This window comes from Typopeltis vanoorti, chromosome 2 (genome assembly GCF_054136105.1).
Source record: "Typopeltis vanoorti isolate ZY-2024b chromosome 2, IOZ_Tvanoo_1.0, whole genome shotgun sequence".
Classification (NCBI taxonomy): Eukaryota; Metazoa; Arthropoda; class Arachnida; order Uropygi; family Thelyphonidae; genus Typopeltis; species Typopeltis vanoorti.
Window position 1 is genome coordinate 77542034 of NC_143550.1, and position 20426 is coordinate 77562459.

The 20426-nt window shown below is 35.5% G+C and overlaps 1 protein-coding gene across 1 annotated transcript in view; it reads left to right on the top strand.

Annotated features, from left to right (window-relative positions):
- The window catches only part of LOC150109194 (serine/threonine-protein kinase A-Raf-like), a 344481-nt gene that overhangs the window by 184022 nt on the left and 140033 nt on the right, over window positions 1–20426 (top strand). Inside the window, exons 9-11 of the mRNA XM_090411929.1 lie at window positions 475–511; window positions 15231–15394; window positions 19239–19350. Of these exons, the coding sequence (XP_090268055.1) occupies window positions 475–511; window positions 15231–15394; window positions 19239–19350 (313 nt within the window). The remainder of the gene's footprint in view (window positions 1–474; window positions 512–15230; window positions 15395–19238; window positions 19351–20426) is intronic.

The following is a 20426-nucleotide window of genomic DNA, read 5'->3' on the forward strand; positions in this document are numbered from 1 at the left end:
TATTTGTTATAAAAATTTAAATGATATATTTTTTTCCTTATTTCGAAAAAAAAAGCAGGTGATGATAACAAGTAAATAAATGCAATCAGCTTTGAGGTAATGTTGAATTCAATATCCACTTAATTTGTATAATTTTACATCATCAAGTGAAGCCTTTTTTTGGCTCTTTATCTCTGCAAATAGCTATTTTTAACAGCCATCAAGCCCAAAGTAGTCACTATCATTTATGCTTGTTAGTAGTGTTTAGGTGTTAGATAACTACTCGATCTCCATGGAATCAAGAGTAGGATAAAGAAGTGATTACAGTATATGCTTAAAATTACCATCATGTTAAGTGTCAGTATCAGCTATTTTTATATGCAGAAATGAGATATTTTAAGGAACAGGTATAGGATATTAAATTTTTGTTCTTTCTCTTCTAGAAAAATATGAGTTCTTTCTTTCTTTATTAATTTTTCTTTGTTTACCTCATAGGAGTTTGCCTCAAGAATAAGAGCACAAGGATCTCATGGTATGTTTATTAGATCAAATACTATAACAACTATGCTTATTATTAATTATTCAGCTTTCCAGTTCCCAGCTTCTTTCTTCTAGTAATAGTAATATTTCTGCTAAGTTGATGGATGAGGATGGAATGCATGTTACTTTTAGTAAATAAAATACAAGAAACCATGGAAAATTAAGTCCAAAATCACCCTGATTTGACCAGATTAATTTATAACTCCTTTTAGACTATCTTATCTTCTTTTAAAATTAATTTTGTAATTCAGTCACTTCGAGTGACTGAAAATCTTAAATGTTTTGTTTGTAAAGAAAAAATTAAAATGTTCTTGTTTGTGATGAACTCGGAACAGAACAAGCTGGATTTATCAAGATCGAATTTTGCTTTAGACAAATAGTTGGGAAATCATGGGAATATGAAAAAAGAAAATATATTTAAGTTTTATTAGAGCTGGAAAAAACAATATAAGGTTCAAAAAGAAAACTTTCTAAAACACTACAATTACATGGAACGTCAAATGTTGAGGGATGTTACTGGTACATTGATGATTTGATGTAAAATCAGATGTAAGATTAAGGTGCATGCTATCAGAGAGATTACTTTCATTTCTGCACTTCATGCAGATGAGGTCATGCTTGTAAATAAACATTATGTAAGTTTTAGAATTCAGTAGCTGTAACAAATTGGAGACGAAAACATGAAAATCCACAATAAAAAGACAGCTGTGAAATAAGGAAAAAATGTAAACTCCATTCTCATCAGAGGAGAATCATCATCAAATTCCTAATAAATACCACGAAGAGAAGTACAGGATAGTGATTAAGTTCACATTATAATTCCTATCATTTGCCTTCTTACAGATTAATCTATTACAGTTGACTCTCACTATATAGTGAATTGCATAGAGATGATAGAAATAGTTTACTATAGTGGATTGTTTGTAATATGCCATTCTATCGTGAAATATGTTTTATTATTGTTGTTGTTATTATATGACAACTCTAAGGAGTCCAATAATTTATCGTTGGAGGACACTTACCCTACTCTGCTACAAATATCTCACTATCTCCCTTACTACTTAATTTTCTCATTATACACAACTACCACCAATGCTATCTATCACCCATCACCTCCAACAAACTTGTTTTTTGTCTGTAAATTGCATGTGTTCTGATAGCCAGTTTGCCTCTATGCAGAATGAAAAACCCGAGTTTCCGGAATGGGGGAAAACAACAAACAAAGATATAAAGATTCCGCTTGTCATGATGAGATTCGCAATCAGGCCTTTTCCAGTTGAAGAGCGCAATGTACTGTCATTCTTCCAATTGCACAACAAAGGAAATTACCTACCACCTTAGATTAACTCAGCTTACACAGACATAAGTTAAAATTAGTTTGAACACAATGTCTTGCATTTCACTAGTTTAGTGTTTCAGCTAACTCTTTTCATTTCCATATCAATTTATTCAGTTGAATCCCTAACATACCAGCTTTTTTTAAAATATATATATATTAAATTTATTTATTTTTGTTATTTTATTGGTTTCATGTATGAGAGGTTGAAGGACCTATACTGCCATGTGTGGGGGAGGACTGAAATAGAACTTTATTTATTTATTTTATTTTTTTAAAGAGTTGCAGGTTGTAATTGTTTTTGGGTATACTTCTTGAGGAAGGCTGTTCCAGAGGACAGAGGTGGATGAAATAATAGATGATGAATAGAAGCAGGTTTGGTGTGTTTGTAGTTGCACAGTAAAGGGATGCTGGGCAGCTGCAGTTCTTGTATTTAACAGGTGCAACATAAAGTGGAGGAGTTATTATTATTTATTTAGCATATGGCTATCTACATGCAGTTATAAAGGTACATAAGTCAAAATAAATATATAGAAAGTAAGTGACAAACAATTAGAATAAAACAAAGACACTTATACTTTCAACAAACAAAACACTTGTAGTGGAGGAGTAATGGTTGCCAATTCACTGGAGCAGTGACCACAGAAATACATGTAGAATAGACACAGTGCTCAAACTCTGTGCATGTGAGTTAAGGTTGAAGTGAGTCTAAAAGAGAGGGATCATCTACAAGCCTAAATTGCATGCCCTCTGGGTGGCATTCAAGGATTTTAAGGGAAGGTCTATGTATACTGCACCAAATATGCGAGCAGTATTCTAAACATCGATGGATTTGAGATTTGTATATAGTGAAGCGTTGATTGAGTGTAAAATATGCTCTTGAATGAAAGAGAATTCCAAGTTTCTTGAAATCCTGAGGAGGCTATTTCAATATGTGATGTGTTTTATGCCAGCAAAGACCGGAGATGATTGTTAGTCCAAGCAAAGAGATCTGATCTTGTCTAGTGGTTTATTATTGAGGGTAAGGATAGGTGAGCTGGGCTGGGATCTCTCTTTTGCTCAAGAAAAGGCAAGACTGTGTTTTGGTGGCATTAAGCATAACAAGGTTGTCCTCACCCCCCATTGGAGGATAGTATGCAGATCAATGTAAGCCAATAGTTGTAGATTACATCTGTTAGCTGTGGATAGGATTAGTAGTTATTGTGAGTAGGCATGCACAAAAGAAAGAGAGTCGAATATGACAGAGCCTTGAAGCATTCTCTCATTTGCGGTGAAACTCAAAGAAAGGTACCAATGACTTGCAGTGAATGACCAGAGAGCAAGCTGGCTACCCAATTACAGAGGGTGGCGGGGAGACCAAAGAATGGTAATTTGTTTAGTAGGCCTCGATGGTCGAAATGGCATGGTTGAAAGTTTTGGAAATGCCAAGGGTGACAGCACGTACATATATAGTTTATTCACAATATGATACAATGTGAAAAGGGAAAAGAGATTTATATTAAAAATTAAATATTGCAAATTATAGTCTTCCAAGTCTCTCTATCTTGAGCTAACTCCATCTGACATCTAACTAGATGTCAGATGGAGTTTTGCAGTTCAGCCTGCTGATGGTTTCACATATGTATTGCCAAAATTGTTTGCATGGTCTTCCTCTACTGCATTTGCCATCTTCTGGTTTGTACAGGATGAGGGATTCCAAAAAGGGCGAAACTTCAGGATGTCTGAGTTGATGCCCAAGCCATCTGAGTTGTAGTTTTTTGACTATACTGACAAGTGTGGACAGACTTATGTGTTCGTCGAACATGTTGTTTATTATTTTAACGGTATAATAGAACACAGAAAATAAGTAAATAATTAATTTATTAACTTGATGCTGATATTTCGCTGGTGTTATAACCAGCATCTTCAGAGCACAAAAACACTGTTTGTCACAATACGCGAGACTAAAACAACATGGTGTACTTAAACAAAATTGTAGCAGCAACACAAAGACTAGAGTCCTGATTTTTTTTTTTTTTTTTTTTCTCAGAAAGAGGGTGTCAAAATCAGGACTCTAGTCTTTGTGTTGCTGCTACAATTTTGTTTAAGTACACCATGTTGTTTTAGTCTCGCGTATTGTGACAAACAGTGTTTTTGTGCTCTGAAGATGCTGGTTATAACACCAGCGAAATATCAGCATCAAGTTAATAAATTAATTATTTACTTAGTTTCTGTGTTCTATTATACCGTTAAAATAATAAACAACAAATACTGACAAGTGGTTCTTGCTTAGCCAGATTTAGCACAGCAGAGTTAGTGATGCAGTCCATCCAGGTGTATCTAAGGATCGGTCTGAGACATGTAGTTCCAAAGGAGTTAATTAGATCTGTAGTTTTTTTGGTGCTTATGTCCAGGTTTGAGAACCATACAAGAAGATGGATCTACTGGTTGCATGGTATAGTCTTAATTTTGTCTTTAATGATACTAATGATGATTTCCAGATGGGACGGAGTTTGTTATGGAAGACTAGAGACAGCTGTTTACGTTTTCTGATATAATTTTCTGTATTACTGATGTATGATCCAAGGTATTGAAAGTCCTTGACTCTTTCTAAAGGTTTATTGTTGATATGAAGTATAAAGTTTTCACAACCTATTGAGAATACTTTGGACTTTTGGATGTTGATCTTCAGACCAGTAAGTTTAGTCTGTGCCTCTAGTAGACTGAGATATTTTTGTGCATTTGTTGGTTCTGTATCAATAAGTACAACATCGTCAGCAAAGCTAAGATCAGTTATTTGCATGGTGTGGGTGGGTGTTTTAATGTTAAAACCAAGCTCTTCTGTGTTGATAGTTCAGAAGACAGAACATAGAGAAGGTCAATATTAGGAAGGTGACAAATTGTTCTGAAGGCTATTGAAAAAGCTTAGAAATGGAAAGAGTATTGTAAAAGAAATCAAAAATGATAAAGATGACATGATAAAGCTTTTTCAATATTATATATCAATACTTGAGGTAGAAGCCATCTAAAACTTGAAATATGGAAAGGCAGCTGAATAGATGATATTTGACCAGAAATGCTCAAATATGGAGGTATAAAAGTTTTGTATTGGTTGCATTGCATAATTCAGAGGGCATTGTCAGAAGATCGAATTCCAGATGATTGGACTACATATAGCTCTCATAGTTCCCATCTATAAAAAAGGGAATAAAGCTGAATGTGAGAATTACAGAGGAATTTCTCTATTAAATGTTTCAGGTAAGATTTATGCCAAACATACTTAAAAAGAGATTGTGGAAGGGAAACTTGGAGAAGAACAAGCTGGTATCAGGTTGAACAGAAGTTGTCAAGACCAGATTTTCACTTTACGACAAATATTTGAGAAATGATGGGTATATGACAAGGATCTGTACTTAAGTGTTACTGATCTGGAAAAGGCACAGACAAGGTTTCCAGGGAAAACTTTTGAAAACACTGCAATTATATAGGGTAAATGGAACATTATACAGAGCAATATATAGTCTGTATTTAAGTTGTGAGCAGTTAGAATTAAAGAAACACAGAAAGATGGTTTGATATAAAATCAGGGATAAGATGATGATGCACATTATCTCCACTCTTATTCATCATCTATATGGATCACATTATGAAAGACAGTGGCATGAAGCCTGATATTAGAATTAGAGATGTCAAACTTAGCTCTTTGCTTTATGCAGATGATGTTGAATTCCTAAACACATCTAGTGCAATTCTTCAGGATGCTCTAACTAAACTGAATGACAGCTGTAACAAATTTGACATGAAAATCAGCAATAAAAACTATGAAAATAGGCAAGAACATAGAAAATTTCAACTCTCATTTTAAGTGGAGATCAGGTAAAATATTTTAGCTATTTAGGCACAGTTTTTAGTAAAGATGGCAAGTTTAATCTGGAAATAAACAACAGAATAAGCGAAGCTGGTATGGTTGAGAGCCAGTTAAATAAATTTATATGGAATAAGAGAGAAATTAGCCAAAGCACTAAACTAGCAGTATACAAGACTGTTCAAACCAGTTTTAACTTATGGATTGGAAAGTTTTGGGTTAGAAATAAAATTAGCCGACCAAATTGTATTCTTATTGGTTAAACCAAAATAAAAAATGATGGTACAACATGACAAAATTTCATGCCGGCTGGGGCGTCGCCCGGTTAAACAAGGCCCCCGTTGTTTTCGCCAGGGAACCAGGGCGAACAGCGAAAAGTCAGCTACTGGAACAAATCTGAAAACAAACCCCAACTCAACATCACCAGAGTTAAAGATCGGTACTATCAACGTAAGAAGCCTGAATGGCAAAGAAATGGAGCTAGCTGAGGAATTAGATAAGTACCAGATCGACATAATAGGGGTGACTGAAACAAAAAAGACCAAAACTGGTGAGATCTTTCTGAGCAATAAATACAAAATGTTATATTCAGGCAATAACAATCAAGGAAAAGAAGGAGTAGCCATAGTATTCAACACAAAATACGAGGCTAATCTTCTTGAATGGCAGTCAGTCTCAAGTAGAGTAATGTGGGCAAATATGAGAATGGGGAACTGGACAATGAGACTTATTTGTGCCTATGGTCCCACAGAAGGTTCTACTAAGGTAGAAGTGGAGGAATTTTTTGAGGCTTTAGAAAAAGCAACTGACACAATGAAAAAGGAAAAGTTGGTCCTTGTTGGGGATCTAAATAGTAGAGTAGGAAATGATTGTGAGACATACAAAAATATTTTGGGAAAATTTGGAGAAAAGAGCAAAGCTAATAATAATGGGAAATATATGTTGGATTTCTGCTCAGGACATGGACTGGTTATTACTAACACCATGTTCCAACATAAAAATGTGCACAAATTCACATGGAGAGAAGAGGCTAGGAATAAGAAAAGTCTCATTGACTATGTTATTGTTGATAGTGATGTTTTCTCCCTGGTGCAGGACACCAGAGTGTACAGAGGATTTGAAATTGGAAGTGATCACTATTTAGTCTTGAGCAGGATAAAATTGAATTTCATATAACATGTAAGAAAGTTTTAAAGCGAATAAAAGTTGAGCAGCTCTCAGATGTAAACTGTAGACTAAAATACAGAAATATTATTGAAAAGAAAATGAAAGAGTTTGAGAACAGGAATCAAACCTTGGAGATTCAGTGGCAAACTCTGAAGGAAACATTGATTGATTCTGCCAGAGAGGCATGTGGTGAGGTTGTGTGCAAAGATAAAAAAATCAGAACTCCCTGGTGGACACAGGAAGTTAAAGAGGCAGTGAAGGAAAAGAAGAAAGCATATCGAAAGTTCCTGGCAAATAAGTCAGCTTTTACTCTTACAGAATACAGAGACAAATGTAAGAAAGCTAAACAGTGTGTAAAACTAGCTAAACAAAAGTCATGGGAGGATTTTGGCAAGAATATAGAAAATAAATATCAAGAAGGTGGCAAAATATTCTGGAGGTTGTTGAAGAAGCTTAGGAATGGAGGAAAGAGTGCTGTAAAAGGAATTAGAGATGATAAAGGTGAAATGAAAACAGGAGAAAAAGATATCCTTGAAGTATGGAGTAATTACTTTGAAAAACTGCTAAATGAAACAAGCAGTGATGATAGCACAGTGGTAAAAAACACTGACCAGGCATGCAGTCAGGAATACATATCCATACTTGAAGTAGAAAAAGCCATCAAAGGCTTGAAATGTGGAAAGGCAGCAGGAGTAGATGATATTCGACCAGAAATGCTGAAGTATGGTGGTATAAGAGTCTTACAGTGGCTGCACTGCATAGTTCAGAAAGCCTGAACAGAGGGACGAATTCCCGATGATTGGAGTAGAGCTCTCATAGTACCCATATATAAAAAGGGAAATAAAACTGAATGTGAGAATTACAGAGGTATTTCCCTACTGAGTGTTCCTGGCAAGATCTATGCAAGTATACTTGAGAAACGGTTGAGAAGAATTGTGGAAGAAAAGCTTGGTGAAGAACAAGCTGGATTCAGGCCAAATAGAGGCTGTCAGGATCAGATCTTCACTTTACGACAAATAGTCGAGAAAGCATGGGAATATAACAAAGATCTGTATTTAAGTTTTGTCGATTTGGAAAAGGCATATGACAAGGTGCCAAGAGAGAAGCTATTCAATACGCTGCAGTTATATGGTGTCAATGGGGCATTATATCAAGCAATACTTAGTCTTTATTTGAGTTGTGAGTCAGCAGTTAGAATTGAAGGAAGTACAGGAAGATGGTTTAATGTTAAATCTGGTGTGAGACAAGGATGTACATTATCCCCTCTGTTATTCATTATCTATATGGATCACATTATGAAGGAATGTGGTATTAAACCTGATATCAAAATTGGAGATGTTAATGTCAGCTCTTTGCTTTATGCAGATGATGTTATACTTCTAAATAAATCCACTACAAGTCTGCAAGATTCTCTGACTAAATTGAATAGCTGTTGTAATAGATATGGTATGAAGGCCAGCAATAAAAAGACAAAGACAATGAAAATAGGCAGAATCATTGAAAATGTCAACTGTGTTGTGAATGGAGAACCTGTGGAACAAGTAAAACATTTCAGCTACTTAGGCACAATTTTTACTGAAGATGGTAAACTAAATATAGAAATAGACAACAGAATCAGCAAAGCTGGTATCGTGGGAAGTCAATTGAATAAATTCATATGGAATAAGAAAGAAATTAGTCGGAACACTAAATTAGCTGTATACAAGACTGTGTTCAAACCAATTTTAACTTATGGATCTGAGAGCTGGGTCGGAAGTAAAACACTTGACCAAAGACTAGAGACCGCAGATATGAGAGTCCTGAGAAAGATTAGAGGCGTGAACAGATGGCATCAATGGCAATATCATATTAAAAATGAGGATATTAGAAAAGAACTTGACATTGTCAGCATCCAGGAATGCGTTAGCAGAGCTAATCTCAGATGGTATGGTCACTTAAATAGAATGGGAGAGGAAAGATTAGCAAAACAAGTGTTCTCTGCCAGGTTGGCAGGGAAACGACCCAGAGGAAGACCAAGATATAGGTGGATTGATACGGTACAAAGTGCCTTAGGCGATAGAAATATAAGATCTGATAATGTTGGAGTCTTGACAAGTAACAGACTGATTTGGAGGAAAATTGTAGATAGGAAGTTAGTAATGATGTAATTTTTTCATGTAGTACTGTCATATCCTGTACACCCCTTGAGGGTACATGGCAGGAATTTGATGATGATGATGATGATGATAAATCATTTGATCAAATATTAGCAACTGCAGATATGAGAGTTCTTCAAAAAATTATGGGACTGAACAGATGGCATCACTGGCAATATTAGATTAAAAATGGAGATATTAGAAAGAAACTTGACATTGTTAACATTCAAGAATGTGTCAGCAGAGCTAATCTCAGGTGGTATGGCCAACTTAATTAGAATAGGTGAGGAAAGGTTAGCGAAACAAGTGTTCAATGCCAATGGCAGGAAAGAAACCCTGAGAAAGACTAAGGTCTGGGTGGGTTGATTCAGTCAGAGGTGCTTTAGAAGAACGAAATGTGAAATATGACAATATTGCAGTCCTAATAAATAATAGACTAATTTGGAGGAAAATGATAGAAGATTAATAATAATTCAAATTTAATCATGTACTACTGTCATAGTAGCATGAACACTCCTTGAGAGCATATATCAGGAAATAGATGATGATATTTCAAAGACAGTAAAATGGTCTGGAAGCTATTTTAAAAAAAAAAAAAAAAAAGAGAGAAAAAGCTTAGAAGAGATGAAAGAGTAAAAGGAATTGGAGATGATAAAGGTAACATGAAAACTGAAGACAAAAATATATTAGATTTCTGGAGTAATTACACTTGGTTGTCGACTTACAACCGACTTCTGTTCTGGCTGACAGGTCGTACATCGGCTGTATATTTATTAACAGTATTCTTTAACCTTTCTAATCTTTTTATCATCTTTATAATATATTTTTATAATCTTTTAAATTTATAATTATGTATATTGTACATAATGTGAAAAATAATACTGTACATACTGTACTGTAAACACAAAAATACAATCTAAAATTAATGTAAAAATTAATATAAATGAAATTTACAAAATCAATTTTTAATCTTTGCTTGTGCTGGATTGTGGATCATCATGGTCATGTTCTTGGGTTGAGGTAGGAGATGTTCTCTTGATGAGGAACATGCTGAGCTTTGTTTGAACAGTTTGTTTCTTTTTTCTTCATATATCTCATGATAACAATGCACAGCATCTTGAATGATACATTCAACCTTTGTGAATTGTTCGACATTAGGGTCCATTACTTGGAAACTGGCGAGAGCTTTATTCAGTTGCGAAAAAGAATCTGATAAACTCTTTGCAGTGAATTTCTTTTCTGGCTCCTCTTCTTCCTCTCTCGCTTTTTCTTCTGACACTCTCTGTGCTTCCAATTCAATCAACTCTTCATCCGAAAGTTCTTTTATTTCACAATCTAGCAACTCCTCTATGTCTTCTATTTCACATTCTAATTTAAGATTTTTTGCAAGTTTAACTATTTTTTCTGTAATCACTTTCAGTTCCTCTCCTTTTTCAAATCCTTCAAATGTATTCGCATAACATTTTAGACACTTTTTCCAAATTCCCGACGTACAATTTTTTGTTACACATTCCCATGCGGTCAAAATATTCTTGATACACTGAAGAATATCGTACTGCTTCCGAAAGTCTCGCAAAGATAAATCAGCATCAGAATCTATCGCTTCGATGGCTTGTGCGAATGTCGTTCTGAGGTAGTGAGCCTTGAATGCTGAAATAGCACCCTGATCCATGGGTTGAATGAGAGCGGTTGTGTTAGGTGGCATAAAAACCACTCTAACATCATGTTGACAGATGAGGAGGGTGGCCGGGGGCATTGTCCATAATCAATAAAATCTTGAAAGGGATACCTCTCTCCACACAATATTCATGAGCCTGGGGAATAAAGCAGTTCATGAACCAGTCTTCGAACAGTGCTTGAGTCATCGAAGCTTTAGGATTTGAACGGTAGTAAACGGGCAGTGTGCGTGTGTGTGTGCTTGTTGATGTGCTTAAATGCACGAGAGTTTTCTGAACGATAAATGAGAAAAGACGTCAGCTTAAAACCTGCGGCATTCCCACCAAGCAACAAAGTCAACCGATCTTTAAAAAGCTTTGAATCCTGACATTCTTTTTGCTTCTTGGTATATGTATGTACAATTAGGCATGTGTTTCCATTGCAAGCCGGTTTCATCTACGTTAAATATTTGTTCCGGTAGATAACCTTCTTCTTTGATTAAAGAGTCAAAACTATTAACGAATTTTTGGGCTTCATCTGCACTTCCTGCTTCTCCTGTGACACGTACATTATGCAAAGCAAATCTTTTTTTAAAACGCTTACGCTATCCAGTACTAGCCTGAAAATCTTTTGCATAATCGTCTCCGGCACGTGATTTTAAACTCTGAAACAGACTTCTAGCCTTCGCTTGCACTGTGCAAAGGCTCATGGGTGAATTTTTCTGTATTAAATCTTCCATCCACATATACAACAATTTCTCCATTTCATGGATGTGTCCCTGTCGTTGTTTGGTTAAAATTGTAGACTTCATAGGTGTGGAACCTTTCACAGCTTCCTGAATTCTTTCGTTGTCCTTAAGTATCGTCGATACCGTGGAATGTGATAACTTCAAGTCATATGCTATCATATTCACTTTCTTTCCACCTTCATACTTCTGGATAACTTTCATTTTACACTCTAAATCAATAGTTTCCCTTGACTTCTTAGCTGGCATATCTGTAGATGAAGGCATTTTCCTTTTACTAGACATTTTATGGGTAGTATTTCAGTAGAATTTTAATTAATACACCACACGCAACAGATGCTTGAAAGCGACTGAGTGTATGTGAGAGATAGTTATCGTATCCCATAGTTATTATGCACAGCTGCCTGATTTATTTTATTTATTTATTTTTTTTGTGGTCGTAAGTGCGGACGGTTGTAAGTCGCATAGGTAAATGAAGTGGATAATATTCAACCAGAAATCCTAAAATATGGGAGGGGATATAAAAAATTTTACAGTGGCTCCACTGCATAATTCAGAAGGTCTAATTCTGGAAGATTGATGTAGCACTGATAGTATTCATTTATAAAAATCTGCAATCTTTGGTGAAGTGTTTTACTTCTAACCCAGCTCTCAGATCCATAAGTTAAAACTGGTTTGAACACTGTCTTGTATACAGCCATTTAGTGTTTTGACTAATTTCTCTCTAAATTTAAATAAATTTATATTCCATATAAATTTATTCAGTTGACTTCCTACCATACCAGCTTTGCTGATTCTGTTTTCTACTTCTATATTTAATTTACCATCTTCACTAAAAATTGTGCCTAAATAGCTGAAATGTTTTATTTGTGTTATAGGTTCTCCATTCACAGTGCAGTTGATATTTTCAATGTTTCTGCTTATGTTTCTTTTATTATTATTACTATTATTATTACATGACACTTCCAGGGAGCCCAAAAACTCATCAACGGAGGATACCTACTCTACATTTTTCTGTCTCTACCAACTACAACAATGCCATCTACTGCCCGCCACCATCACTAGCATTTCCACTGACAATCGCGAACATTCATGCACATGGTGGGATTCGAACCTGCGGCCTTTTGGATGGAGAGCGGATACGCTAACCGCTCGGCCAACCAGGCCGGGCTATTTTTAAATAATTTTCTGTGAAAAATAAATGACATGAATACCTGATCCCTTGCTATGTGATTATTATTATTATTACATGACACCTCCAAAAATTAAATTTAATCATCATCAAATTCCTGCCATGTACCCTCAAGGGGGTGTACAGGAAATTTACATCATTACTAACTTATTATCTACAATTTTCCTCCAAATCAGTCTGTTACTTGTCAAGACTCCAACATTATCAGATCTTATATTTCTATCGTCTAAGGCACATTGTACCATATCAATCCACCTATATCTTAGTCTTCCCCTGGGTCGTTTTTCTGCCAACCTGGCAAAGAACACTTGTTTTGCTAATTTTTCCTCGCCCATTCTGTTTAAGTGACCATACAACCTGAGATTAGCTCTGCTAATGCATTCCTGGATGATTAAATTTAATTAAAAAAATAAATTACACAAAATTACATGCATTGAATTATTTGCACACAGTGTACCAATTGCACAGGTCTCATGAAGTTTTTTCAAGGAATAAAAATAAATATGGTTAATATCAATTTAAAAATTTAGCACTAAAATAGTTAATTTTCTTTTTGAATTAGAAGGGGAAAAAAAGTTTCTAAAATTATATAAATCTCTGCATTCAGTCCATGATTGTAATTTTCTCGTACTTTATCAGTAATTACAGTTTCTCTTTGATTTTTTAAGGATGCTCATCTTAACATATTCAGTTGAAGTACAATATGTTGAAAATTATGTTTGATATTAACCTTTGAAAAGTCTGAAATGTTTTAGAGGACAAAAGGGAAAGTTCCTTGTCCACCCTGATTGGTCAAATGGGTAGTGTACCCATTCTTTAACCAACAGGTTATGAATTTGAATCTTACTGTATATATTTGTGAATGTATAAGTTGGGTGGGGATGAATTTCATTGCCTGGTGTGAGACCATCACTCTGCTTGTGCCATGATTCAAGTTCTATGCAAGTAATGAATGGTCTCTCTAGCTCATGGTTTCTGAATTATGTAACCATTAGATAATCCACTCACTGCTCATAATATAAGTTCACAAGCCTTGAGAATACAATCCACATAGGAAAGTGCCTCCTCCTCCTCTCTCTGCTAGCTGTAATCTGAACTTTCAATTAATTAAAACTGAATGATCTGTTAGAATTTTAGAATGAATAATGTGTGGGACATAATTTAATTGGAAAATAAGATGTGTTTAAATTATGAAAGTTCAACTTAAAGAGGATTTGAAGAGTGCATTTATGAAGGTGGTCTGAAAAGTTCTCGGCCTAACAATGAAAAAACGAATTTATAATTTAAAAATTATTTTAATTTTTGAACATAATTTCCTTTAAGACTAATACATTTATTCCAGCAATGCTTCTGCTCCAGCACCATTATCCCGTCTCTGTAGTGGTTCTCAGTAAGATCTGCAAAATACCCCTCTACAGCTGCAATCATCTCTTGATTCGAAGAAAAACGCTGACCAGCAATTAAGATTTTTAGTTTTGGGAAGAGATAGAAGTCAGAAGGAGCTAAATCTGGGGAATAGGGCAGATGTTCCAACAATTCATAGTGCAGATCCTTTAATTTTCCCATTGCTGAAACACCTTTGTGGGCAGGTGCATTGTCCTGATGAAAGATGATTTTTTTCTTCTGCAAACCAGGTCTTTTCTCATGTATTTTTTCATCTACTCTAGTTAAAAGATCGGAATAATATTCCCCGGTTATTGTTTTACCCTTTTCAAGATAATTAATAAACAAAATGCCTTTAGCATCCCAAAACACTGATGCATGACCTTTCCTGCTGATGGAATCGATTTTGTCTTCTTTGGCACTGAACAACCAGCTTTGGTCCACTGTTTTGACTGCTGTTTGAATTCTGGTGTGTAATGGTGAATCCAAGTCTCATCCATAGTAATAAATCGATGCACAAAATAAGTTTTATTCTTGTTAAAATGCTCCAAGTCACTGTTCAGAGATTTTCATGCGAGGGCGTTTTTAATCTGCTGTGATCAAAAATGCATCTTGCACAAAGCTTTTCGTTTGCAATTCTTCATGCAAAATATATCCTACATGTTCTTTTGAAATGCCTATAGTCTCAACTGTTTCATGCACTTTGACTCGTCGGTCGTCATCCAATACCATATCGCGCACCTAATCAATGATATCTGGTGGTGTTACACTTTTTGGATGTCCTTCATGTGGATCATCTTCAAGTTGGTACAGCCACATTTAAACTCGGCAGCCCATTTCTTAATTGTCGAAAATGAAGGAGAAGAGTGCCCATTAACTTTTATGAACTTCAAATGAATTTCTTTAGGCGTTAAACTTTCTTTAACAAAGAATTTTATAACCGCACAATACTCAATTTTATCCATTTCAAGGGACACTGACAACACTTCAGACAGCTGTATAAAACAAACTACTTGATAGAATGTCTTGCAGTTTCACATGGATGCTTCTGACAAATGTACCAACTTAGAAGAAAAAAATCTTGCCAATAGTGTTGCCATCTATGGTCGAGGCTGAGAACTTTTCAGACCACCCTCGTATTATAGGTATTTTTATGAAAATTCATGATAACTCAGGAAGATTATTCTGGATAACCAAATATGATTGTCATAATATTCATGTTTTATAGAGGTTTTTTTTTTTCTATCTTCCAGGTGGAAGTGGTTTGGTTCCTCCTTATTTCCAAGCAGCTTCTACAGTCAGTTATAGTCCAAGCTCCAGTCCTACAAGAACTCAAAGTGCTCAGGGATCTCCAACAAACAGCCATAAACCCTGGAGACCTCGAGCTCGCTCTGCAGATGAAAGTACTAGGAAGATAGTAAGTATGTGGAATTAGTAGAAATCTTTCAGCCAGAAATATCTAAATATACCACAGTGTATGCTTCCCCTTCATCGAATGCACTCGTCACCTTGTTATAGTAAGTAAGTAGATTGCTAAAACATGACCTTCCTTTAGCAATCTCATGCTATCCATCAAAAAGAATGTTGCTGTCATCAACGCAATTCTTAATCCTGGTTTTCACTAGCCTCTCCAACACCTTGACCACAACTCCAGACCAATCTGCTAATTCGAAGTCTCAGTCTTATCACCACCTTTATGAAGCTGAACAATTTTGCCCTCTTTCCACTCCTTTGGAACTTGGGAAAATCTAAGACTCAAGTTAAAGAGGACTGCTCAATTAACATCTCTACTATATCCTCCTCAGTGGTTATCATTCTACCATTCTCTCCAGCTCGTATAATTCTTCCATAATCATTTCTTCTACTGGCCACATATCAAAAACACTCCTTAGGATTCCTTTTGGTCTCATTAGCTAACTGCTGCTCATACTGTACTTTTGCTATCCTTACCAAGTGATGAATTACCTCTCTTGCTTACTCTTTGTACTCCTCATGCAATCAGTTATTACCACCACTTATCTTACTCTGCCTCTATAATGCCTTCTTCAAAACTGCATGCCTCACCTCTTCATTCATCCATTTCACACTCACCTTATTTGACCTCTTAACCTTTTGGGGATGCATTCAGACTGTCTCTGCTAGACAGTTCATGAACGAGTACCAAGCCACTTTGATCTCCTTTCCTTCCAATTCTTCATTCCATGATTGCAAGCTGTCTCCTAAGCTTATCTTAATTACCAGCCTTATAATTCCATATATCTCACAGAAGTCCTCATACAACTGGCCACTATCCAAGTAATCATCTCATGGTCACTCTTCATCAACTGGATGGAGATTCACTACTTGATTTACAATAACATCCTCTGATGAAATAATCAAATCCAAGACGTTTGATCTACATGTACCCTCTGTTACATATTGCTTAAGGTAGTTGTCCCTCAAAATTAAAAAAATTCATCTCCCCCCCCCCCCCCCCCATGATGCTGTCTCTTCATTCTATTCTATATTATCATAATCAAAATTGCCCATAATGATCATCCATTTCTTTGCTAGTGTTCACTCCTTTTATCTTCACCTTAAAGATAACTCCTCTGCTACCATCAAATGCACTCCCTCCACCCCTTCTATCTTGCCTATCCTCATAAAAAATATCATATTCATCCAGCCCTATTCTTGTCAGAATGTTCTCCTCATCTTACCATGTCTCACTTATTCCAACAACTTTTGGTCAAATATACCCCATGGATGCTACCATTTTCATTTCCTTTATTTTGAATACTTCTGGCATTTTTAAACATATACTACTTTACTTCTGGTTCTGTAACAAGCCACTCCTCACGTGCAACTCCTGTATGCCCACCTCCTTGACTGTTCACATCTATCACCACTGATCTTATACCTCTCCTCAGACCTGTTTTTTCCTCCAACATTCCTGGTCATCTGAAACCTTTGTTATAGACATACATCCACTCTTCTCATACAGTATCACCTTGTCCACCCTGACCTCCCCTGTTTGTGTTGTGTTCCTTCTCTCTCATTCTCTTCACTCATGCCACTCACCTCTACATTCACAAGCTCTCCTCCCTACTTACCTGCTGTTCCATGTCACCTCTTACTTCCTCAGGTCTTCGATTCAGTTGAGTCATCACTTTCTCTTTCAGAAACAGTTTCTCCATCTGAACTCACACCAAATTTATTTAAATGTAGCCTATCTCTTTTATACAGCTCCATCCATTCCTTAAATTCTTCCCACACATTCACAAAATGAATTCCTTTCTCTTCATACATTTCAGCTAGCATCCAATTCATAATCATCACTTGCCATATCATTTCAACAGTAACTACCTTTCTTACCATACTGTTACCAAAAATTCTCCTCTGATCCATCCTTACATTCTCTTTGTTGCCATCATTTGTGTGCCTACTACAATACCAACTCCTTTTGATCGCTTCTTCCTCATACTAGTGCATCAATCAATCTGCTCAATCTATCCCCCCCCCCAGAAGGCACTTGATGCAGCTTCTCATTGACCACACCGCTAATAATTGAATCCCCATGCATGGTACTCTCAGATCATTGGACACTTTTTTTCACTGCTTCTTTTATTCCAGCCTTCCTCTCCCTTCCATACATACCTGTTAATCTCTTCATTTCACTCTGCAATTGCCTCATCTTCACCAACTCTGCTTTCATATTTTGAATTACTTTCATCCTTGCTACCTATCATGCTCGTTATCTTAGTTTGTTGGTTTAACTTTTGCATATGCTATCTTAATGCTACTTTCAATTACCTCGTTTATACTCTTTTTCACATTTCTTTCACCATCATTTAAACCCAGAACTCTGTTCACTCCATCACTTTCAGTTTCATGACTTTCAGTACTAACTTATGCTACTTCATTTTCTTGCTTCCAACAAGTTTCACATTTCTGGCTCATAAAATATCTGTGACACACTCCCCCTCCACTGTCACTCTCATCTCACAATTAATCATTTTAAACAAAAATAATCATTTTCTCTTGACAATGAATACATGCACTTCGCAACCATATGCCTGGGGAAGGAGTGTCCTAGGTTCGATTGTGAAGCACATGTATTCATTATCAAGAGAAAATTGATAGCCATGGACAGTAGGGTTTTTCCCCAGTTTATCCTGGGGTTTTTCATCCCGCAAAGCAGACGAACCAGCCTTGAGAACTTAACACTTTGGCCATAGGATACACTGGGGCATAGGGATGACCACCTTATCCTGTGAACGGTTTGATGTCCGGTGATTAATTAACCATCGACACCACAAGGTAAAAGAAGGTAAAAGGAAGATGAGATGAGATACATATATAAACACACACAATACATTTCCCCCTCCCCATCCTTCCCATGTCAAACTTCCTACACAATGATGTCTTGGCCACCATTGTACTCATTCATACTGCCACCATGAATAACACTATTTATCTATCATGCATGGTATAAATATATGAAAAAAATAAAATGCACACAGTCACACACAAGGATACTCCAACCAGTATTTATCAAAACATCATAAATTTAATGTTATAGTAGTGACTTATCTGCAAGCTCACAATCATGCAGTCAGCCCAATACGTGCCAACTGGTATTTTAAATGCATAAATTTCACTATAATGAAATATAAGATTAAGATGCACTTTGTTATACTCAGTTGTTTTAAAATTCAGACTCAAATTATTGAATGTCTACAATAAAATTGTACATATAGTTCTCATAAAATGAATATACGGTACAAAAAAATAAATAAATAAAATTAGTCATACATTCAGATTTGCCTAAAATAATGAACTTAAAAATTGTGATTTGCAGACTTTTTTTTTTTATAAAAGTAAACGGAAATTTTGTTTCTTCTAATCAGCAGTCCTCAAAAGTCCTGTTGATTTGGACTATATGAAGACTTAAAAGTGAAAAACAAAAACATAAATTTGAACACTTGTTTAAGTGTTTAAAGTTATTCAAACACTTAAACAAGTGTTCAGATTTGAAGGTAGCCCCAGGACAGCAGTTAGGTGCTTGACTAGAAGATTCTGTGGTCAGTGTCAATTCCATGTTGTACTAAAAAACTAGATTTCTTGTTTAAATTTTGGTATTTCATATTCTACTGTTCCCTCCAAAAAAAAGAATAAATTCAAATAAATCAAACTTTATTTTCAGTTTAATTTTAATAATATTCCTGAGTCTGTTTTGTAATTTATTTTATTAAAAAATTTTTTTTTTTATTTTCATACAGAGGCCACCTCGAGAATCAATAGAAGATTGGGAAATTCCAGTTGAAGAAATACAAACAGGACATCGGATTGGAGCAGGTTCTTTTGGGACAGTATATAAAGGACATTGGCATGGTAATTAATATGTAGCTCTTGGTGTATTCTGTCAGTGGTCATGATTTAAAACAAAAAAAATTATTTAAGTCATTTGTTATATAAACGGTGATATAAAAATGAATGTCTTATTAAGTTGAATACCACCATTCTGTTTAATTTCTTTATTTTATAACAAATATAGTGAGATATTGCATTTATAGAAAAATACCTTTCTTCCTGGTGCATAATCAAATCCCAGTCTCCCACATGTGACAGGCAGGGATATTAACCACTATACCACCGAGGAACTCAAAAGTAACTCAGAGTTGAACTACTGTATAAACAAATGTAGTGAGATATTGCATATTGTTGTGTTGTAGTTGATGGATTGTGGTGATGTGTGTAGATAGAAAATGTACTAGTGTAGAAAATGGGTTGTCTGGAATAGTGTGCTTTCCTAATCTGTCATTTATTAATAGTAAAATAAAATAATAGTCATAAACAGTTCATGTAAACTGTACATCGGTTGATTCACAGCAGCATCATGTCACTAAAACAAATTTTTACAACTTTTATTTATACAACTAAAACATTGTATAAATCGGCATTAGTCATAACTGAAAAGCATCATATGAGTGGATCATCATAAAATGAAGCATCGTAACGGGTGGAATATTACTGTACATCATAGTAATATAATGATAATTGAAGATTATACAATGTGACTTACTTTACACTAACTACTGATAATATTCTTGTCTCATTTCATATCACTGTATTTCTGGTGATTTTCCAAACACAAAACTGTGCAGAGTGTATTCAGTTTCTCCATCATCATCAATTGATATGTACCCTCAAATATGGGGACCCCAAGTGTAGGACTATAAGTACAAATAAGAGCCTCCATAGCTCAGTCGGTATAGATGAAGCCCTTTGGTCAGAAAGACCTGGGTTCAATTCCTGTCCACGACATGAGGAACCTTTATCTGGTCTTTTTTGACAAAAGGTGAGTTAGCCAGTCTCATACTGAGGTAAGGGTTTTTTCACCCAGAAACTCAGGTTTTTTGTCCTCCCAGAACAGGCAAACTGGGCGCGTGAACACACACAGATTACAG